The 17,916-nt window shown below is 45.9% G+C and overlaps 1 protein-coding gene across 4 annotated transcripts; it reads right to left on the bottom strand.

Annotated features, from left to right (window-relative positions):
• Nucleotides 1-3,707: 3,707 nt before the first annotated feature.
• LOC123128572 (putative transcription factor SPT20 homolog-like 2) lies at nucleotides 3,708-5,981 on the bottom strand. 4 transcript variants are annotated; one of them, XR_006463290.1, is made up of 3 exons: nucleotides 5,048-5,981; nucleotides 4,129-4,339; nucleotides 3,708-4,034 (listed from the first exon to the last, which is right to left on the bottom strand). XR_006463290.1 is itself a non-coding variant. In XM_044548610.1 (2 exons), the coding sequence occupies exons 1-2, from the start codon at nucleotides 5,742-5,744 to the stop codon at nucleotides 4,238-4,240; spliced, it is 522 nt and encodes a 173-aa protein (XP_044404545.1). In that variant the 5' UTR covers nucleotides 5,745-5,981; the 3' UTR covers nucleotides 3,708-4,237. The 4 variants fall into 4 exon arrangements, 1 of the variants encoding a protein (XP_044404545.1); XR_006463289.1 differs by having other exon boundaries at nucleotides 3,708-3,987; XR_006463291.1 differs by having other exon boundaries at nucleotides 3,708-3,987; nucleotides 5,325-5,981.
• Nucleotides 5,982-17,916: the final 11,935 nt, after the last annotated feature.

The following is a 17,916-nucleotide window of genomic DNA, read 5'->3' as shown; positions in this document are numbered from 1 at the left end:
CTCATTGGTGACCCGGTGCGTGTTCCGGACGAATGACAAGGCCCAAGGCCCAGCTTGCCGGTTTATGTTAATGGTGGGCCGGTTTAAGAGGAAAGGCATGAGGAACATTATCTTACAAGGAGCTAAGACCTGGACTTGTATCCGGTTTGTATTAGAGATAGACTAGTCCTAATCCTAATAGGACTCTACATGTAACCCGCCCCTCCAACATATATAAGGAGGGACAGGGCTCCCCAAAAGGGGGCAAGATTCACAAGTTCCACAAGTTGGACAAGTTAGGTTTAGACAATAGCTCTCGAGATAGAGCACTCTTGTAACCGTGATCATCATCATCAATATCAATGAAGCAGGATGTAGGCTTTTACCTCCACCGTGAGGGGCCGAACCTGGGTAAAACATCGCGTCTCTCATTCCGCTCAACCCCTCTCAAGCTACCACATAAATGCGTTGGCCTCGCGACTAAGTCCTGACACTAAGGACATCTGCCGTGACAATTCCACGACAGTAGTTTTGATGTTGGAGGTTACCTTGTTGGTGGCTTTAGCCATGAGGCACTTGGCGGTGATGCTCTCATTGGGTGAGTCGAAGAGAGATACCCGTGGAGTCGTCGCAATGGTAATGGCGGCCATGGCAATCGACTCATCACTTTCATCATCATCATCATCCTCATTGTACTCTTCTTGTACCACCAATGCCTTGGGAGGAGTCTTCTTGGTGAAGTTGCTCTTGTTGGGGAACGACTTGGCCTTGTCCTTTCGGATGACCTTGCCACCATTGTCTTCCCTCTTCTCATATGGGCATTCCGTAACAAAATGACTCACGTTGCCGCAATTATAGCAAGTCCTTACACGTTGCTTGCTCTTCGTGCCACTTGAGTTGTTTTTGCTAAAGTTTGGCCTCGAGTTTTTCTTACTCTAAAATTGCCTTGAAGCAAGTGCCATGTGTTCATGATATGCATACTTCGTATCTTCGGGGTTGCTCTCCTCTTCTTCCTCCTCTTCTTCTTCAACGGTGAGCTTGGCCTTCAATGCAAGGTTAGGCCTCTTTGCCCTTTGAGAACGAAGCACCGCATTGTCGGTGGTCTTGTCCAAAATGTTCATGGCCACAAACTCATCCAACACTTCGCTTGAGGTCAAAGTGTGGAAGTCCGGTCTTTGACGAATGACAGAGGACATGGCCTTGTGATAGGGCATCATTGCCTTGAGGAATTTTCGCTTGATCCAATTGTCATCCGTGTCCTTGCTCCCGTGATCTCGTAGTGAGACCGCGAGTTTGGTTACTCTCTGATAAAGCTCACGAGGTTCTTCATCTTCTTTCATTGCAAACTCATCGGCCTCATCTTGTACCACTTCATAGTTGGAGCGTTGAATGCTTGCGCTTCCCCGGTAGAGAGAGACAACACAATGCCATGCATCTTTGGCCAAGGCGAAGGGACGAAAATGAGGTAGGTCTTCGGGTGGAATTGCATCTTGAATGATGAAGAGAGCATTCTCATTTAATTGATTGTCCGCGGCTTCTCGAGGAGTGAAGTTGCTTGGATCATGTGGATAGAAACCTTCTTCAATGATTCTCCAAAGGTTAGTGTTCACATGATTTAAATGACGTTTAAAGCGGTAAACCCAAGAATCAAAGTCCTCATTTTTCACAATCTTAGGGGGAGGACCGGCATGATTCAAATGAGTGGAAGGAACCGGTCCACCATAAACAAGTGGTGGTTCCACATGGACAAAGATGCCGGTGCCATTCTTACCACTAGAAGAAGGAGCCTTTTCACTACTAGCTTCCTCCTTGTCGGGGATAGTATCCGTCACCTTGTTGGTGGGGTCACCCACTTTCAACAGTGCGGTGGATAGTTTAAGCCCCTCAAGAAATTTAGTAAACATGCTTTCAACTTCGGTCGTCATGGAGGTTTTCAATGTCTCCAAGGCCACATTGAACTCCTCACGAGAGACCGAGGTTCCCCCATCGCCTGTAGACGAGATCGGATTCACACCGGAGTGTTCCTCCACACCGTCTACGGTATCAACCATACTCTTTGAACGGTAAAGTCCTTAATAAAGAGACGAGGCTCTGATACCAATTGAAAGGATCGATATGGTTGACTAGAGGGGGGTGAATAGGCAACTACCAATTTTTACTTTTCTTTACCAAATTAAACTTTGCATCAAAGTAGGTTGTCTAGATGTGCAACTAGGTGAGCAACCTATATATGCAATAACAACAAGCATACAAGCAAGCAAGAGAAGTAACACTAAAGAGCTTGCACAAGTAAAGGTAAGAGATAACCAAGAGTGGATCCGGTGAAGACGAGGATGTGTTACCGAAGTTCCTTCCTTTTGAGGGGAAGTACGTCTCCGTTAGAGCGGTGTGGAGGCACAATGCTCCCCAAGAAGCCACTAGGGCCACCGTATTCTCCTCACGCCCTCACACAATGCGAGATGCCGTGATTCCACTATTGGTGCCCTTGAAGGCAGCAACCGAACCTTTACAAACAAGGTTGGGGCAATCTCCACAACTTAATCGGAGGCTCCCAACAAAACCACGAAGCTTCACCACAATGGACTATGGCTCCGTGGTGACCTCAACCATCTAGGGTGCTCAAACACCCAAGAGTAACAAGATCTGCTAGGGATGAGTGGGGGAATCGAAAATCCCTTGGTGGAAGTGTAGATCGGGGCCTTCTCAACCACTCCCGAGCAAATCAACAAGTTTGATTGGCTAGAGAGATAGATCGGGCGAAAATGGAGCTTGGAGCATTTAATGGAGCTTGAGCAATAAATGGAGCTTAAGGAGGAAGAGGTAGGTCAAAGGGAAGAAGGGGACCCCATTTTACAGTGGGGGCAACAATCCAACCGTTGCCCCTCACCAACCAGCCCCGCACAGGGCGGTACTACCGCTAAGAGGGGGCGGTACTACCGCTAGGTCAGCGGTACTGCCGCACCAGCCAGCGGCACTGCCGCGCAGAGGAGACTAGTAGGGAAAAGGACCCAACGCGGTACTGCCGCGGTGGTAGGGGCGGTACTACCGCTCCTGAAATGGTACTACCGCCTCTACAACCGCAACTAGTGCCGCAAAACCCGACACGAGAAAAAGACCCCTCGAGTCGAGGCGGTAGGAGCCAAACAGCCCAGCGGTACTACGACAGCGGGGTCACGGGCGGTACTATCGCTGTGGAGCGGAACTGCCGCTTGTGACCTTTCGGCCGTACTACCGCTGGTAGTGCGGTACTACCGCTGGGACACAGAAGAGAGAGAGAGAATCTCTCCAAAGAGGCTGAGGACGAGGCGGTGGTGCCAGGCACCCCAGCAGTACTACTGTTGTGGAGTCACGGGCGGTACTGCCGCTTGTGGCTCCGTAGCGGTACTACGGCTGGGTTGCACGGTACTACCGCTGGGACCCAGACAGGACAAAGAAAAGCGGAGAGATCTCTTCAATGGAATGGAAAAGCTCGGAGGGTGAGAAGTTGATGTGTACGTGTTGATTCCACCCATGCAATACCCCAGCGGACCCCCTCTTGATAGTACGGTGCCCTCTACGCAACTAGTCCACCGAGAGAGAAACGAAAGAGCTACACCGTCTTGAACGACACTCCGAAGGAAAGAAAACGTCTCGTGCCAGGGGTGAATCTGTGAACTATTCAAAGCACATGATTAGTCCGCAAACATGTTGTCATCAATCACCAAAACAACCTTGAGAGAGATATGCCGTAACACTAATCAAGACTGTTTTAAGTATAATCTCTGAAGAACATAGAGCATACAAAAAATTAGGACAAAGAACATGCTTCTAAGGACAGGAGAATCACATCTCAAATAGCAATATAGCATATCTGCTTCATGTAGAAGAAATTTGGAATGCAGGTTCACACTACTTCATAGATAGAAGAACCAAGTGATGAAATATATGCCGGTTCATTTGACAGTGCTTTCTTCAGGGCTGAATTCCACTCTCATTATGTCGGTGCTAAATTCTCACTGGACGTCTCAACTGAAAGAAATAACCAAGTCTTCATATATTGTTTCTCATACCATCAACTACAGTGAAAGAAGAAATCAAGTGGGCAACCACATAATCGAGACATCTAGTCTAAATGCCTTAGCCTTATGAGGTTCCATGGGTGGGACTTACTCAAAATAGGAATTGAGCATTTTCCTCACATCTCCCACGTAGTACACACCTCGGCCCACCACAGTGCATGCGCCTCCCACAACGGCGCGCCACTAAGAGCGCCTCAAGCTCATACCTCGTATAGCTCCATATAGTAAACTTGTCCCTCTTTAATCATAGGATCTATATAGTCAATCTGAAGCATGTGCATCATTGTGAACATCATATTGTCCTATATAAATAATAAATTATTTCAGGTCCACATATCACAAAAAGAGTAGGGAAGTCTGCATTTTAGGCCATCGAGACCCTCTTTACAGATGAGCAAGTACATGCAAATAGTGAGAAGCTTTGAACAGCTGGTCAGCAAAATAGCAGACAAACTCAAACTGGATACATAAACAAAGGAGACAATTCTGCACTGAGATGAGAAAGTAAACACTAAAAACTACAGGAGGCATGACCCCCCTTTGATCATACATTCATTTATGAGCTTAACAACTTTTTGACACAATCAGAGACCCCAACAAGAAGTTTTCAATGGCTCTAGAAAATATGAAACAACTTCCTGCCAATGAGATTTTCTAAAGCCTTTTTAAATAATTGACTTCCACAACCCGAAAAGAAACATGTTTATTTCTTCATTTTATCACAGCAACTGAGTGTGTATAGTCAGAACTCAACAAATTGTGCATCTCCACTTTGCAGTTCAGGATATATGTGATAGCTATGGTTAGCACATGCCGCAAAAAGACTAATTAGTGACACATTTTCAAAATCCCTTGTGCCAATAAACATAGTTAATATAAATATTAAAGAAATGAAACAAAATAGCTACAGCGAATTGAGTAGGAAAGTATGAACTGGGTTAGGTGAAATTCAGCTACAAACCAGAGCCAAATATGTATGCATTAGTTGGAAAAAAGGAAATTTTGAATACCTCTTTGTCCAATGTACAGACACGCATAGTCCTATGTAACGAAGGACACGGGGCGACTTCAAACTTCCGATAGAGACACAGCACAAAATCCCAATGATTTACCCCACTTCAATTGTTGTTTTCACAGATTTTCACATCAACCAGTTGCTTTCCCATTAAACGGAGAAAATTCCTCTAATTCTAAGGGAGATGCATGTGGATGAAGGTAAAACCATGGGGAAGTGAAGAAATTAGTATAAGCATATAACTGGACATAAATACTTGCTACTTTATGAACCTGATTTACTGGAAAGGATATGGATGTCATCGGCGCGCCAATTGTTGAGGGATTTTTCGCACAAGGAGCTCCCCGGGCGTGTCGTGGGAAATGTGGAGGGCCGGCCTCTTTGTGCGCGGGGAGGCGTGGAGCGGACGCACGCTCGCGGTGGCCAGGCGCAGAGGCGCGCGAGGCGGCGACAGGGCTGAGGATGAGGAGTGGCGGCGGCCCGGCGTGGAGGCGCGCTGGCGAAGGAGCAAGGGCCGCCGGCTGCGGAGGAGCACCGCACTGAATGAGGAGCAGCGGCGTCCCGGCGCGGAGGCGCGCTGGATGAGGGGTGGCTGGGGCGTGGGAGATGCAGCGGGAAGAGGAGGGATTGAGAGGTTGGTGTGGGCAGTAGAGGTAGACCGGCGGGCGGCAGCGGCGGGGCCGTTCCCGCATTCTTGGACCGGTGGGGGGCTGCTCACGCTCGTATTTGTCCGCGGGGAAGCAGGACCGGTGGCGGCGACGGAGGCCAATCTGAGTGGCAGCGGAGAATGAGTGGATCGGCAGCGGTGGAGGCCGAGTGGATCAGCGGGTGGCGGATGGCGCGGGAGGCAGCGGAGGGTTGGTGGATGGCGCGGGACTGGAGGCGGTGGCTCTGGCGAATGTTGGCGTCCCTTGGAGGAGGAGCGGGGAAAAGGTAGTGTGGGCGTGGTGTCATGCGCAGCGGTTTTATTGGGGTAGGGCTTATCGATCCAGGGTTAGTGGCTTAACTCCGTGGCTTGTTCCGTTAAACAAAAATGATTAAGAGCCATTAGATCTTGCTAATGAATGGGTCTGATTGTTTGGATATGTCCTCTCTCTTTTTTTTATAGTGGTAGTAGAAAGTAGATAGTAGATAGATAGATAGTAGATAGTAGATAGAAGATAGATAGATAGACATGACTAGCAAAAAGGGTTGCAATGGGAAAAAAATCATCATCTCCAATGAACATGACCACATTTTGCCGTATCACCAAGATACACTATCACTCTTAATTTCATGAGATCATAAACATTTTCTTAAACTCGTGAACATATTTGAAATCATGAACATTTTTCAAGTTCGTGAACAGTTTTACATATTTTCAAACATTTTCTAAAATCAAGAACACTTTTTAAATTCATGAACATTTTATATTATTGATAAACGTTTTTTAAAATGTGAACATTTGTTTAATAAATTTTCTTGAATCTGCAAACGTTTTTAGAATCGACGAACATTTTTCCAGAAATTGATAAAACAATTTTTGAATTTCAAGAACATTTTTATATTTAATGATTTTTTTGAAATAAATGATTTTCTTGATTCCGCGAACATTTCATGAATGAATAAACTATTTTGTAAGTCACGGTTTTTGCATTTTTAGGGTATTTTTCCATTCATGAATATTTTTTGAATTGGTGAAATTTAGTTTAATTTCATTAACATTTTTAATACACGAACTTTTTAAAATATCATGAACATTTTTTTATTTTCCAAACATTTCAAACATTTTTTGAATAAACAAACATTTTTTTACAAAATTGCGAACATTTTTTAATCCAGAAATATTTTATGATTTATTAAATATTTTATGTCAAAAATCTTTTTAATACACGAACATTTTAAGGGAAAAGATCCCCATCAGCCGACTGATTACACGGCCGCATTTGCCGCTCCCTTCGGTTGACACGTGGCCCACTGAACTACCCACATTTTTCTTCCTCATCTTATCTCTTCGTATCTTTCTCTCTCGTCTTATCTCTTTCCAACTTCTCTCTCTTATGCCTATCAATGGCGTACATCTCACCAGTGAGGACGATGGTGATGAGGCAAAGTGGTCGGAGCTCTGGCACTCGCCCACGGGCGTCACGATGGCGGGGACGGGTGGCGCCGCTCGCCACCACCACTGTCCGGCGGGAGCTTGTGGCGAACGACAATGTTGTTCTTTTTTTTTGCAACATTCAATCTGTTGCAAGGAAGATTTCTGCAACATAAGTCATGTTGTAAAATTTTCTTCTATAACACCACATAAACGGGAGGAAAAATAAAAAAAATCTGCAACATCACCTCAGTTTCAAAGTTTTTCTGCAACAATACCTCTGTTGCAAAAAAAAAGTGAAGACGGAAAAAAAATTGTGCTACACAACCTATGTTTAAAAAAATGCAACCTAACCTTTGTTTCTAAATGTTTCCGCAACAAGCCCTTTGTTGCAAAATAAAGTAAGACGTTCAATCGCTTGATTGTGTCAGATCTCACGGCTCGCGAGGCAGCGGATCTTTTAAGAAGATCCGCAGGCCGACGCGTAGCGGCCCCCACATTATAAAATATCATGAACATTTTCTGATTTCACAAACATTTGTGTTCAAATTTTCAAATAATTTCTGAATAAGATTTTTTTTACAAAATCATAAACATTTTTAAATCCACAAACATTGTATGATTTATTAAACATTTTGTTTCAAAATTCTTTTTAATACACAAACATTTTAAAATATCATGAACATATTTTGATTTCACAAACATCAGTTTTCAAAATTTCAAACAATTTATAAATTAGAATTGTTTTTACAAAGTCATGAACGTTTTTTAAATCCACAAACAATTTATGATTTATTAAACTCTTTATTTAAGAATTCTCATTTTTTCTAAAAAATTTGAACTTTTCTGAAGTCCTAAATTATTGAAAGTAGAAAAAAATGGAAACGGAAAAGAAAAAAAATGAAACTAAAAAAGGCCGCCAGACATGGGCGGGCCCAAACGGGCACACTGCATCGTCTCCCAGCGTGCAGAGTGCAGTATAGGAAGTCCCTACTGCATGGGCCGGCCCGTGCAGGGGATTCTCCCGAGTAAAACGCTTTTTTATCATTTGTAGGTGACATTGATGTGTAATATTTTGCATTTTGGGGTAATTTTTATGACTTACCACCAGAAGCAATAGCCTTTTTATTATTAGGTATAGATAATAATATTCAGTAAATATTTCACAACTATGCATAACACAATCAAAACCCTATGTGTTTTGAATTTCATTTCTTGTATTAGTAATCTGAATTTTTAGGACACCGATAATGCCCACACATTCAGCCTCGGCAAGTGCCAGACCGAACGTTTCTTTCTGTACTCCCCCCTAACGAACCAGAACGGCCTCCTGGTCGCCCTACACAATCAAAACCCTATGTTTCTTTCTGTACTCCTTGTAGGCGGCCGCCAGTTCGGCCGCCCGCTGGCGGCACCGCCAGCGGGCGAGGCGGATCTCGCGGGCGAAGCTGTAGGAATCAAACAATGCCGCCTACTCCGGCACGTCCGCATCCTACGCGGCCGCCATGCTGGCAGTGAGCTCCTCCTCCTCTTGGAGGTGCTCCTGGAGAAGTTGGTGGTTGTGGAGCCAGCGGGAGAACTTACTTTTCCGGCTATCGCATGAACAATGCCATCCGCTTTTCCATTTTGAGTTTCTATGGATCTCTCCGACAAAGTAGCGGAAGCATGAAATGCTATTCACAAATGAGCAACGTTATTTGATCCCTACAAAAGAGATAGGGGAAGCTCACTTTTGTCATATGGGGCTAGAAAGCATAGAACCCTGCGGCGTCGGCCTACGCCTCCTGAAACCGCTCCTCCCGCATCGTGTCCATGGAATGGGCATGGGCCTCGCCGATGGTCATGGTGCAATGCACCTGTGAGGGTGGCACGGACGAGGAGGGTGGCGTCGACTCGTCGTTGGCTGCATCCTCCATTGGGACGTCGTCCTCTGGCATCCCCCACGTTTGTCTCCGGTTTGAGGGAGAAAGTACGTCCGAACCGCGCAACAGACCGATACATGCCCATGTTGGATGGCTTCCGCGGTCCGGACATCGCGTTTCGGACGGATGCGGGCGGTTTGAGGGTCGGTGTTGGAGATGCCCTTACGACATTTTTCATTATAATACCTTGTGATGAAAAAAATCATCTACAGTAACCATGGCAAAAAAACATCTAGAGTATGATTTGTCATGATCGATAAAACTACATTTCAAAGATGCCATGGCAAAAAAACATCTAGATTAACCATGGCAACAAAACTCTTGAGAAAGGCACGAAAAACAAAAGTTGCCATCATGGCAACATATGCTTTAGTTGGCCATGGCAAAACATCTATAAAACTTAACATAAGTTAATATGATTTTAGTTGCCATGTCCATATGTACAATGACCAATTGGACCACAAAAGGTGTGAACAATTTGCCATGGTAGATTCATAACAAGATTTTCCATGGCATTTCATTTAAATTTGCTATGTTTTGTTTGAGAAAGAAAATGAGTGAACTAGTCATGGCAAACACATCTTAAGTTGACATGGCAAGTGCAACATATCTGAATGTTGTCGTATGGCTAATATAGTGAAATTGCCATGGCAAGAAATCTTTTGTTAAAAAATGATGTGCGGGGAAAACTCCAAACTTGCGATGAAAACACATCTAAATTTGCCATTGCAGCAAAAATCTTATTTACCATGAAAAAAACACATCTTAAATTGCCATGGGAAAAAAACATCTTAAATTGACATGGCAAGCATATTTCCATGGCAGAACACATCGTAATTTTTTTTTTGTGGAAACACGTGTGGTTTAGATGCTATTTTCTATTGAAGTTTCAACCTATCGTCATCAAGATCAAAATTAACAGGCGGTGTGCGAGAGATCTTACCTCATATTATGTTTGGCTTATGCTTTCTTATGAAGACTTGTGTAATGTTTAAGTGTCATGTTATGGTACTACGTGCCATCAGTTTTTTTTTTTCGAAACGGAGGCAAAAGTTTTGCCTCATCCATTAATTAAGCAGAAGAGAGTTGCTCGGTTAATTACTGGGAAACCGGGCGAAAACCATCACAAACCGCTGAGCGGCACACACTGGATACCCCCCCCCCCACACACACACTCCAACAAGGGCATCATCGAGACAGTACGCGGGCATCATCGTCATCACTTCTCCCCTAGTGGCCTCATCGCCAACCCTTAAACACCGAGCAAACGACTCCGACTTTGTCGTAGACGATCATTGACCCAACCCATACTGAAGAGGCCATGAGGAGCTACATGAAGACCCATGCCAGAACTCAGCCACCTGCGGCAAGACAGCGCAACTCCAACTCTGATGAAGAACTACGAAGGAGAACTAGGCAAGGTTGGCGCCATGGAGGATCACCGAACAGACCACCCATCACAGGTCATCGTATACCACTGGGCCCCGCCACAGCAGCTTCGACTTCACTGCGAAAAACAGCCGAGGCAATCCCACGGACACGTCAGAGAAGAGCCGACTACCTCAACCAGCACCACGTCTCCGACCTCGCTCACCCCATCATTGTCGCCACAGAAGTCTCGACGTGAACCGACGCCATCCACAAGTCCCGCATGCCGATGTCCAGCTCCAAAGACGAAGCCCCCTAGAGGGAAAACGACACCAAGGCGCCGCCATCGTCCGATCACCCAGGATCAAGGGTTTCCCCCGGAGCTGCACCGTCGACTGGATCCATGCAAGAGGGGTGCGGCAGCAAAGCAGCGATGCCTCCAAGAAGGTCAACGATAGCCGCAACCATCGTCATCACTAGTCACGACACAAGGCCGAGACAGGGTTTTCACCCAAGCTCCCAGCACACCCTCGACCGCACATCAATCCGCACCGACGCCGACAAGCCCACCCATCACCACCACCACCAAAGAACCTATCCGTGGACGAAGAAGCACCAAGAACCACTGCAGCCAGCCGCACCACGCGGAGACTACCGGCGGCCAAACTCCGGCAAGAGGCGCCAAATCCATCAAGTGTTGACCGGATGAAGGACCACCGGAGGCAACGCAAGCCGCCATGCCCTACCAAGCACCATGCCGGCAAGGGGTAGAGGAGCGCTGCCCGAGGCCAGGAGCCACCATGGATCCAGGCCGCAGCCCTGCAACAAGCGCAGCAAGGTGCACCATGCGCGCCACCAAGCACCCGCCGGGGACCGGATCCGAAACGCCCGCGGCACGCAGCCGCACTTCCACGCCGTCGCCGCCACGGGCCCCTTGCACACCCTGTCAACCAACCGCGCCGCAGCACCACCACCATCGCTGCCCGAGCCCCTCGCACGCCTGGCGCCCTTGCCACGGCGCCCACCCAGCAGATCCGTGCTGCCTGGATCGACGCAGCTCCAGATCGACGCAGCAGATCGACGAAAGGTGTCCCGCAGCCACGCTCCAGATCGACGCAGCCACGCTGCGCCGCCCCTGCGCGCGCCTCCCCCCGCCCAGCCACGGCGGCACCAGCGCGGGAGCAAGACCAGAAATCCCATCGAGACGAACATCCCGCGCTGCCGAAGTTCAGACGGGAGGAGGAAAGTGCCCCGCCGCCGCCGGGCCGCGCAGGCTTTGCCCGGCGACCTTTGCCGGCGGCGGCGAGGGGAGGAGGGGGCGGTGGAGCTGCACTGGCGGCGGCTGGGGTTCACCCCCCTGGTCGCCCGCGGGAGCGACCTGAGGAGCGGCGGTAGATATTTTTAGCTCGCGGAGTAGTATCTGCCCATCAGTTTGTTTATCATTGTCGTCCAGATCAAAATTAACGGCTTGTTTGCCGGAGCTGTCATTTTCTTTTATGTTTGGTTAATGCTTCCCTATTCAGACATTTTTTTGAAAACTCATGGAGGTGGGGGGAGGGGGAGCTCCCCACGTGAATATATTTCTCGATTTTGTAACCCAATGTTTGCCTGATTACAAAAGTGATATTACATAAGCACGTGTAATCGTCATAAGAGATAGGAACGCCATGAGGAGGCGACCTGTTTGTGCGCTGACATCTTCATCCGTGCGTCCAGAGTATGAGGTCGTCGATGATTCGCTTAAGAGTGAAGATGTTGTGATGGTTCTGTTTTCACAGCAGGTCATATGCACATTCAAATATTAAGTGTTTAAGTATTCATTACAATCAGCTTTGCAGCCCGAAAACTCACAGGAGTGCCCATCCTCGCCTGGTCACGGTATCATACACCGTGAGACATCATCAAGATTTGCAAAAGGGACGCTGCCATAAATTCGCCAGCTGGCCCACCTAGCGCAGTAACGTTCGTTCCATGGTAACAGCAGTTCACGGCAAGCTCCGTCTTCTACCTGTAGTCCAGGTCATAGGCTGCCGAGAGCCCAGTCACTATCCTTTCACGAGGCATCCAAGGCAACAGTGTAGTACTACTGCTTATCTACCCACCATTATTTTTTCAAAAAAGAAAACGAAGACGAGCTCCAGCAGGAAAAACTAAAGTTTCAGTCTATTTGTCGATACATCAGATAAAGTCATGGCTAGTTGGGAGAGTCATCTAGTGCATCTGGAACACACTTTCGTTTGAATTGCTGCAACACTTCATGAATTATAAGCCGACCCTCCATTCATTTCAATTTTAAACAGCAAGTTGTCCTCACCCACTAAATGTTTGAATTTCATTTCGTTTCATGATACTTTACCCAACACATCAACAACTGAAATCTAGTCTATTCTAACACATTGTCACGTTGCATAAATTCCCACATGCAGATTAAATTCATGTAGACATAAGAGCATGATTGGTCGAATATCCACATGCGTGGACGAACTCGCCCGATCATGGAATCGTGAGGCGTGGCTTCGCTTGGGACCGAAGAGGCAACATTAGTACGGCACAGAGCAACGGGCGTCCATGCATCAGATGAGACGCTATTTTTGGTTTTGTATATCGATATGTGCAAGGTTTTGTATATCGATATGTGCAAGGTACGTGTCCAAGGTGTGAACTGATGGTAACGTCGAGCGGCCTTTTTTTCAATTCACGTACTTTTTTAAGTTCGCATAATTTTTTCAGAATTGCATACTTTCTTCAAGTTTGGACAAATTTACAAATCCGCGTACTTTCTTCAAATCCATGAACTGTTTCTAAATCCACTTAATTTTTTCAAGTTCAGGTAATTTTTTAAAATTCACGTATTTTTCTAAAGTTCATCTAATTTTTCAAACCCATGTTTTTTTTTCAAATTAGTATACTTTCTCAGATCCGCATACTTTTTTTAAGTTCAGATTTTTTTAAACAATTCATGATTTTTCCAAATAAAGTACATGAATTTGAAAAAAGTATGTTAACTTGAAAACAGTACATGGATTTGAAAAGTTCACGAATTTTTAAAAATTTAATGCATTTGAAAAAAAAAGTTATGTGATTCTTTAAAAAAATACTCGGACTTGGAAAAGGTACATGGATTTGAAAAGTACAAGGATCTCAGAAAAAATCATGGATTTGAAAAGAAAACTACGTGAACTTGGAAAGTTTGTGAAAACATGGAAAATTAAGCGGATTTGGAAAATGTATGCGAATTTTAGAACATTCACGAATTTGAAAATAATACATGAATTGGAGTCAGCGCAATCAAAACCGGGGTGAAAATTGTCCGGTTTCAATAGCTGAGGGTGCAAGTTGTCCGGTTTCGAAGTTGCGGGATCAAATTTAGAATCCCCGCAAAAAAAATTAGAATCCGACAAAAGTTGGGGAACGAAAAATATATTGTTCTCTAATTATAATAAAATAGTATTTCTTGCAAAAAAATATAATAAATAGCATGTTGTACCGACGGACCGAATTTTTTATTAATCTTTACCTACTAATAAACCAGGTATTGCTTCTGGTCGTCCGTTGTGGTTGTTTTGCAGAAAACACCCTATAGTTCCCTGAAATCAACCCGCACTACAGGTTTTAGTAAGTCAAAAAATGTTTCGAATTTACATAAAGCCCCTTGAGTTTTCTTTCGAAGCAGAGGGGGGCGGGTCGTGTGTTGCTGCCTGCTGGATCGAGGGGAGAAGAAGCACGCGCTATGGCTCTCCTCGGGAGTTCGGAGCGAGAGCTCGTGGACAACGAGCGCGGGGTGCGGCAGCGTACGGGCGTCGCGGGCCCGCAATGGGCTTGGCGGTCCTCGAGGTGCAGAGGATGGACATGGCCATCGGCAGGGCAGTGGCGGCCGAAGGAGGAGGGGTAAAGAGAGCAGCAGAAGGCGGACGCAGGGCTCGCTTGGCGCACGGGAGGCCGTGAAAGGGGTGGAGCTCACCGGTTGCGTACGGACGCAGGGGCGGCCATGGGCTGCAGCGACCGGGCGCACAAGGTGAAGGCGTCACAACAGCTGCTGTTGCAGGAGACAGTAAGGGGCCCGGCGGAGGACACGGGGAGGGGAGGCAGAATTTGGCAACCGCGACGGCCAGCAGCAACGGTGGCGCTATGGCCATCCAGTGAGCAGAGGGCGGGCGCGGCAGCAGCGCGCGACCCGTGCGAGAGGAGGGCGGTGGGCCACGATGGGATCAGGAAGGGGCGGAGCTCGGGCATAGCAGGAGGGTGGAGGAGAAGGTCGGGCGAGGCGGCACAAAGGCGAGCAGGCGGCAAGGGTCGAGGAGGAAGGAGGCCAAGGCGGCGGCGCTCCTATGGTCGGCCGGCGGCAGAGGATCGAGAACCTCTCCCAATCGAGGATAGGATGGAGGTGGGGTTCGAGCAGGTGAGGCTGTGCGTGATGCGTGGGGTCGAGCGAGCGCTCACGAGAGGGGAGGCAGAAGGGAAGGGACCATGGCGACGGTGAGGAGTGTTGCTGCTGCAGATCAGCTCACGTTGAAGGTTGTTGGTGCTTTGTGGATGTGTGGACGCGCTCGGGCGCGTGGATCTAATCCAGTTCCCACGCACTTGTGAAGAGGGGCTGCGCTGGGCGTCGGCCGCCTCGCGTGAGCTACACACGCGTCCCCTTGGTCCCACACCACCGCCTAGGCCTACCTCATCTTCTGATCCAGTAGTTTCTTATCCACACGCGGTCTCTCCTTATAGGTTCATGCGCCCGTGGTTCCAAGCTTGCTGCACAGCTGGGGAATTAACAACATTTGCTTAGCCACTTGAAAATACAAAAGCTCAGGTTTTATGCCCGATACTGAATGTTTTAACCACCCATGCTGAATAAAATACTCCGGCCTTTTCTAAATATAAGTTTCTAAAGATTCTAGTATGACTATATACTGAGCAAAATGGGTCAATCTACACTCTAAAATACATCTATATACATTTATATGTAGTCCATATTAAAATTTATAAAAAAACTTATATTTAGGAACGGAGGGAGTAGTACCTAGGCACTGAATTAAAATGGGTTGGTAGCATATCATCAACGAGAACAGACCAAGGTAGAGACCGATCACACATTTACGTACCCTTTTCTCTTTTTTTTCCTCCCTACATCCGGATAATTCCTAGAGCTGGCCATAGGGATATCATGGTTGTGTCAACTATAACTAAAATAGGATTAAGGCTATGCATAATAATATATTTGTAACTCCCTCGGGATTAAAATATGCACTAACATATTGAATTGCTCCGGCTTAATCTATACCTATTAATAAAAAAAATAGGTATTCTTGGTGCGTCATGCTATTTTGCAGGAAACGCCGTCAAGTTTTTGGTAATAAATCTGTAGTACATATTAATCGATTTTTAAAATATCCATAGCTTTTTAACCCTAACTCCAAATTTAACATGTTATATATGAAATTTGATTACAAAAATATGTAGAATCTGAATACGATATTATATTTAACTGTTATCATCCTATGCCGAAAGGGAGACGTCTTAAGATTGACAACATTCAGACGTGTTGTGATGGTATGAACACTGAGAGCCAACGTCGACAAGAGTGGGAAGAAGGATAAATAGAAACACAAATGGGATGCCATGTGTTGAAATAAATGACATGGACCTACGAATTCATGGTTATTAGATTAGTGAGTGTTTTTTCATCCGTTGCAACGCACGAGCTCATTTGCATTGTATGCCGAGGGGGAGACGTCTTAAGATTGACAACATTCAAACGTGTTGTATTGATGTTAACATTGAGGCCAGCGTCGACGAGAGTGCGAAGAAAGATAAATAGAAACACAGATGGAATGCCATGTGTTGACATAAAGGATATGGACCTACTAAAGTTTGGACTCATGGTTATTAGATTGGGAAGTGTTTTTTTTCATCCGTTGCAACGCACGGGCTCATTTTCTAGTAGTAATTAATAATCCAGTAATTCTGAAACTAGTCAAGGGTGGGCGAAAATTTGAAAAATAGGAAGGGCGCCATTGAGGACAACGTCCAGCCCCGGATGCTATTGTAGACAGCGTCTAGACCTGGACGCTATTGTAGACAGCGTCCAGGCCTGGACGCTATGGCAAGCCACGTCCAATTAAGAGGTTGGCCTACCCCTTAGATCGGACTAAACCGGGTCGTTTCGTACTGACTTATGGAACTTCCATGGGCTATAAACCCTAGTATGCATGCAGTCGTCGATCCTTGACCACGACGTACGGTAAGCACCCTCCCGCAGCCGACAACACTAAGGGGTGGCATCGTCCCACCACCCACTCTCCATTAGGATCCTCCAATCGATCTTGTTGTTGATTCATGTTAGTTGTTCTACGATCCTACTGCATCTTTCTTGTTTGAATCCTCTATACAACTGATTCAATGATTTACAAGTGGATACTTTATACATTATTGGATTGTTGTTCCTGGGTTATGGTTCTTAATTGGCTAGTCCATGAGAAGCCAAATTTTCAATCGTCAGTTTATAGTAGATCAATTTAAAATTGGGTTATTCACTTCCTACACATTCTTGTTTGTAGGTGAGTATAAGAACATGTTAACCGTTCTGGTTTACGTAGATGGTGAAGTGCAACATGGATCCATGGGTATGGAGTATAGTATTCCTCCGAAATTAACATTTCCAGCATGCGAGAAAACCACTTTTGAAGACATCAAGAGTGAGACATGTCAAGGGCTTGGGCATGTTAATGTCGGTGCTCAAAACAACCTGAATATCCAAGCTTGTTATGATATTGGATCTCCCGGACCACATTATTTTCAATTAATTCCATTATATGAGGAAAGAGGGTGGAACATGATTTTTGAGAAGACCAAGTCCCGGACAACGTGGCAAGGGATAGAGTTATATGTTAATTTCACGCCAAATCAAGACATGTTGAGCCAAGTCAACGGTGGAAGCAGCATACCAATAATTGAAAGGCAATCACAAAGGTATGGAAGTGCAATACAATCACCATTGCATCAAACATCTGTTAATGCCTTCTCAAATAGTAATACACGTGGTCCTGATTTTTACAGGGAAAATGCTCCATCTTCCACTCATGGTAATATGACAAATGATTTGCCAACAAGTACTGTTAATGAATCATTTGACCAGGAGGGTACAAATCCAGAAGAGGACTTGACGGGACATGATGATGACGATGAGCATGATTCTGATGCCGCACCGAGCCAGAGTTCAGACGAAGATTCAGAACTAAGAGTTGCACATCATGTTAATGCATTTCCGTTCATGTATAGATGTGGACAGAATGGTGTGAGAGCCTTTAGTGACATATCTATACTAACGGAGATGACAGCAGATGAAGGTTTTTTTGGATGTAAGAAACGCTTTCAGAGCCCATTGTCAGAGCATCAGATTTTTGATTCAAAAGAGCACCTCAAAATTGCGATTGGTGAAATTCACATAAACGCAAACTTGGAAGTGAAGTACAACACAAGCAGTCAATCTAAACTTGTAGTAGA

The sequence above is a fragment of the Triticum aestivum genome, chromosome 6A, assembly GCF_018294505.1.
Source record: "Triticum aestivum cultivar Chinese Spring chromosome 6A, IWGSC CS RefSeq v2.1, whole genome shotgun sequence".
Taxonomy (NCBI): Eukaryota; Viridiplantae; Streptophyta; class Magnoliopsida; order Poales; family Poaceae; genus Triticum; species Triticum aestivum.
This window is presented reverse-complemented; position numbering and strand designations above follow the sequence as displayed.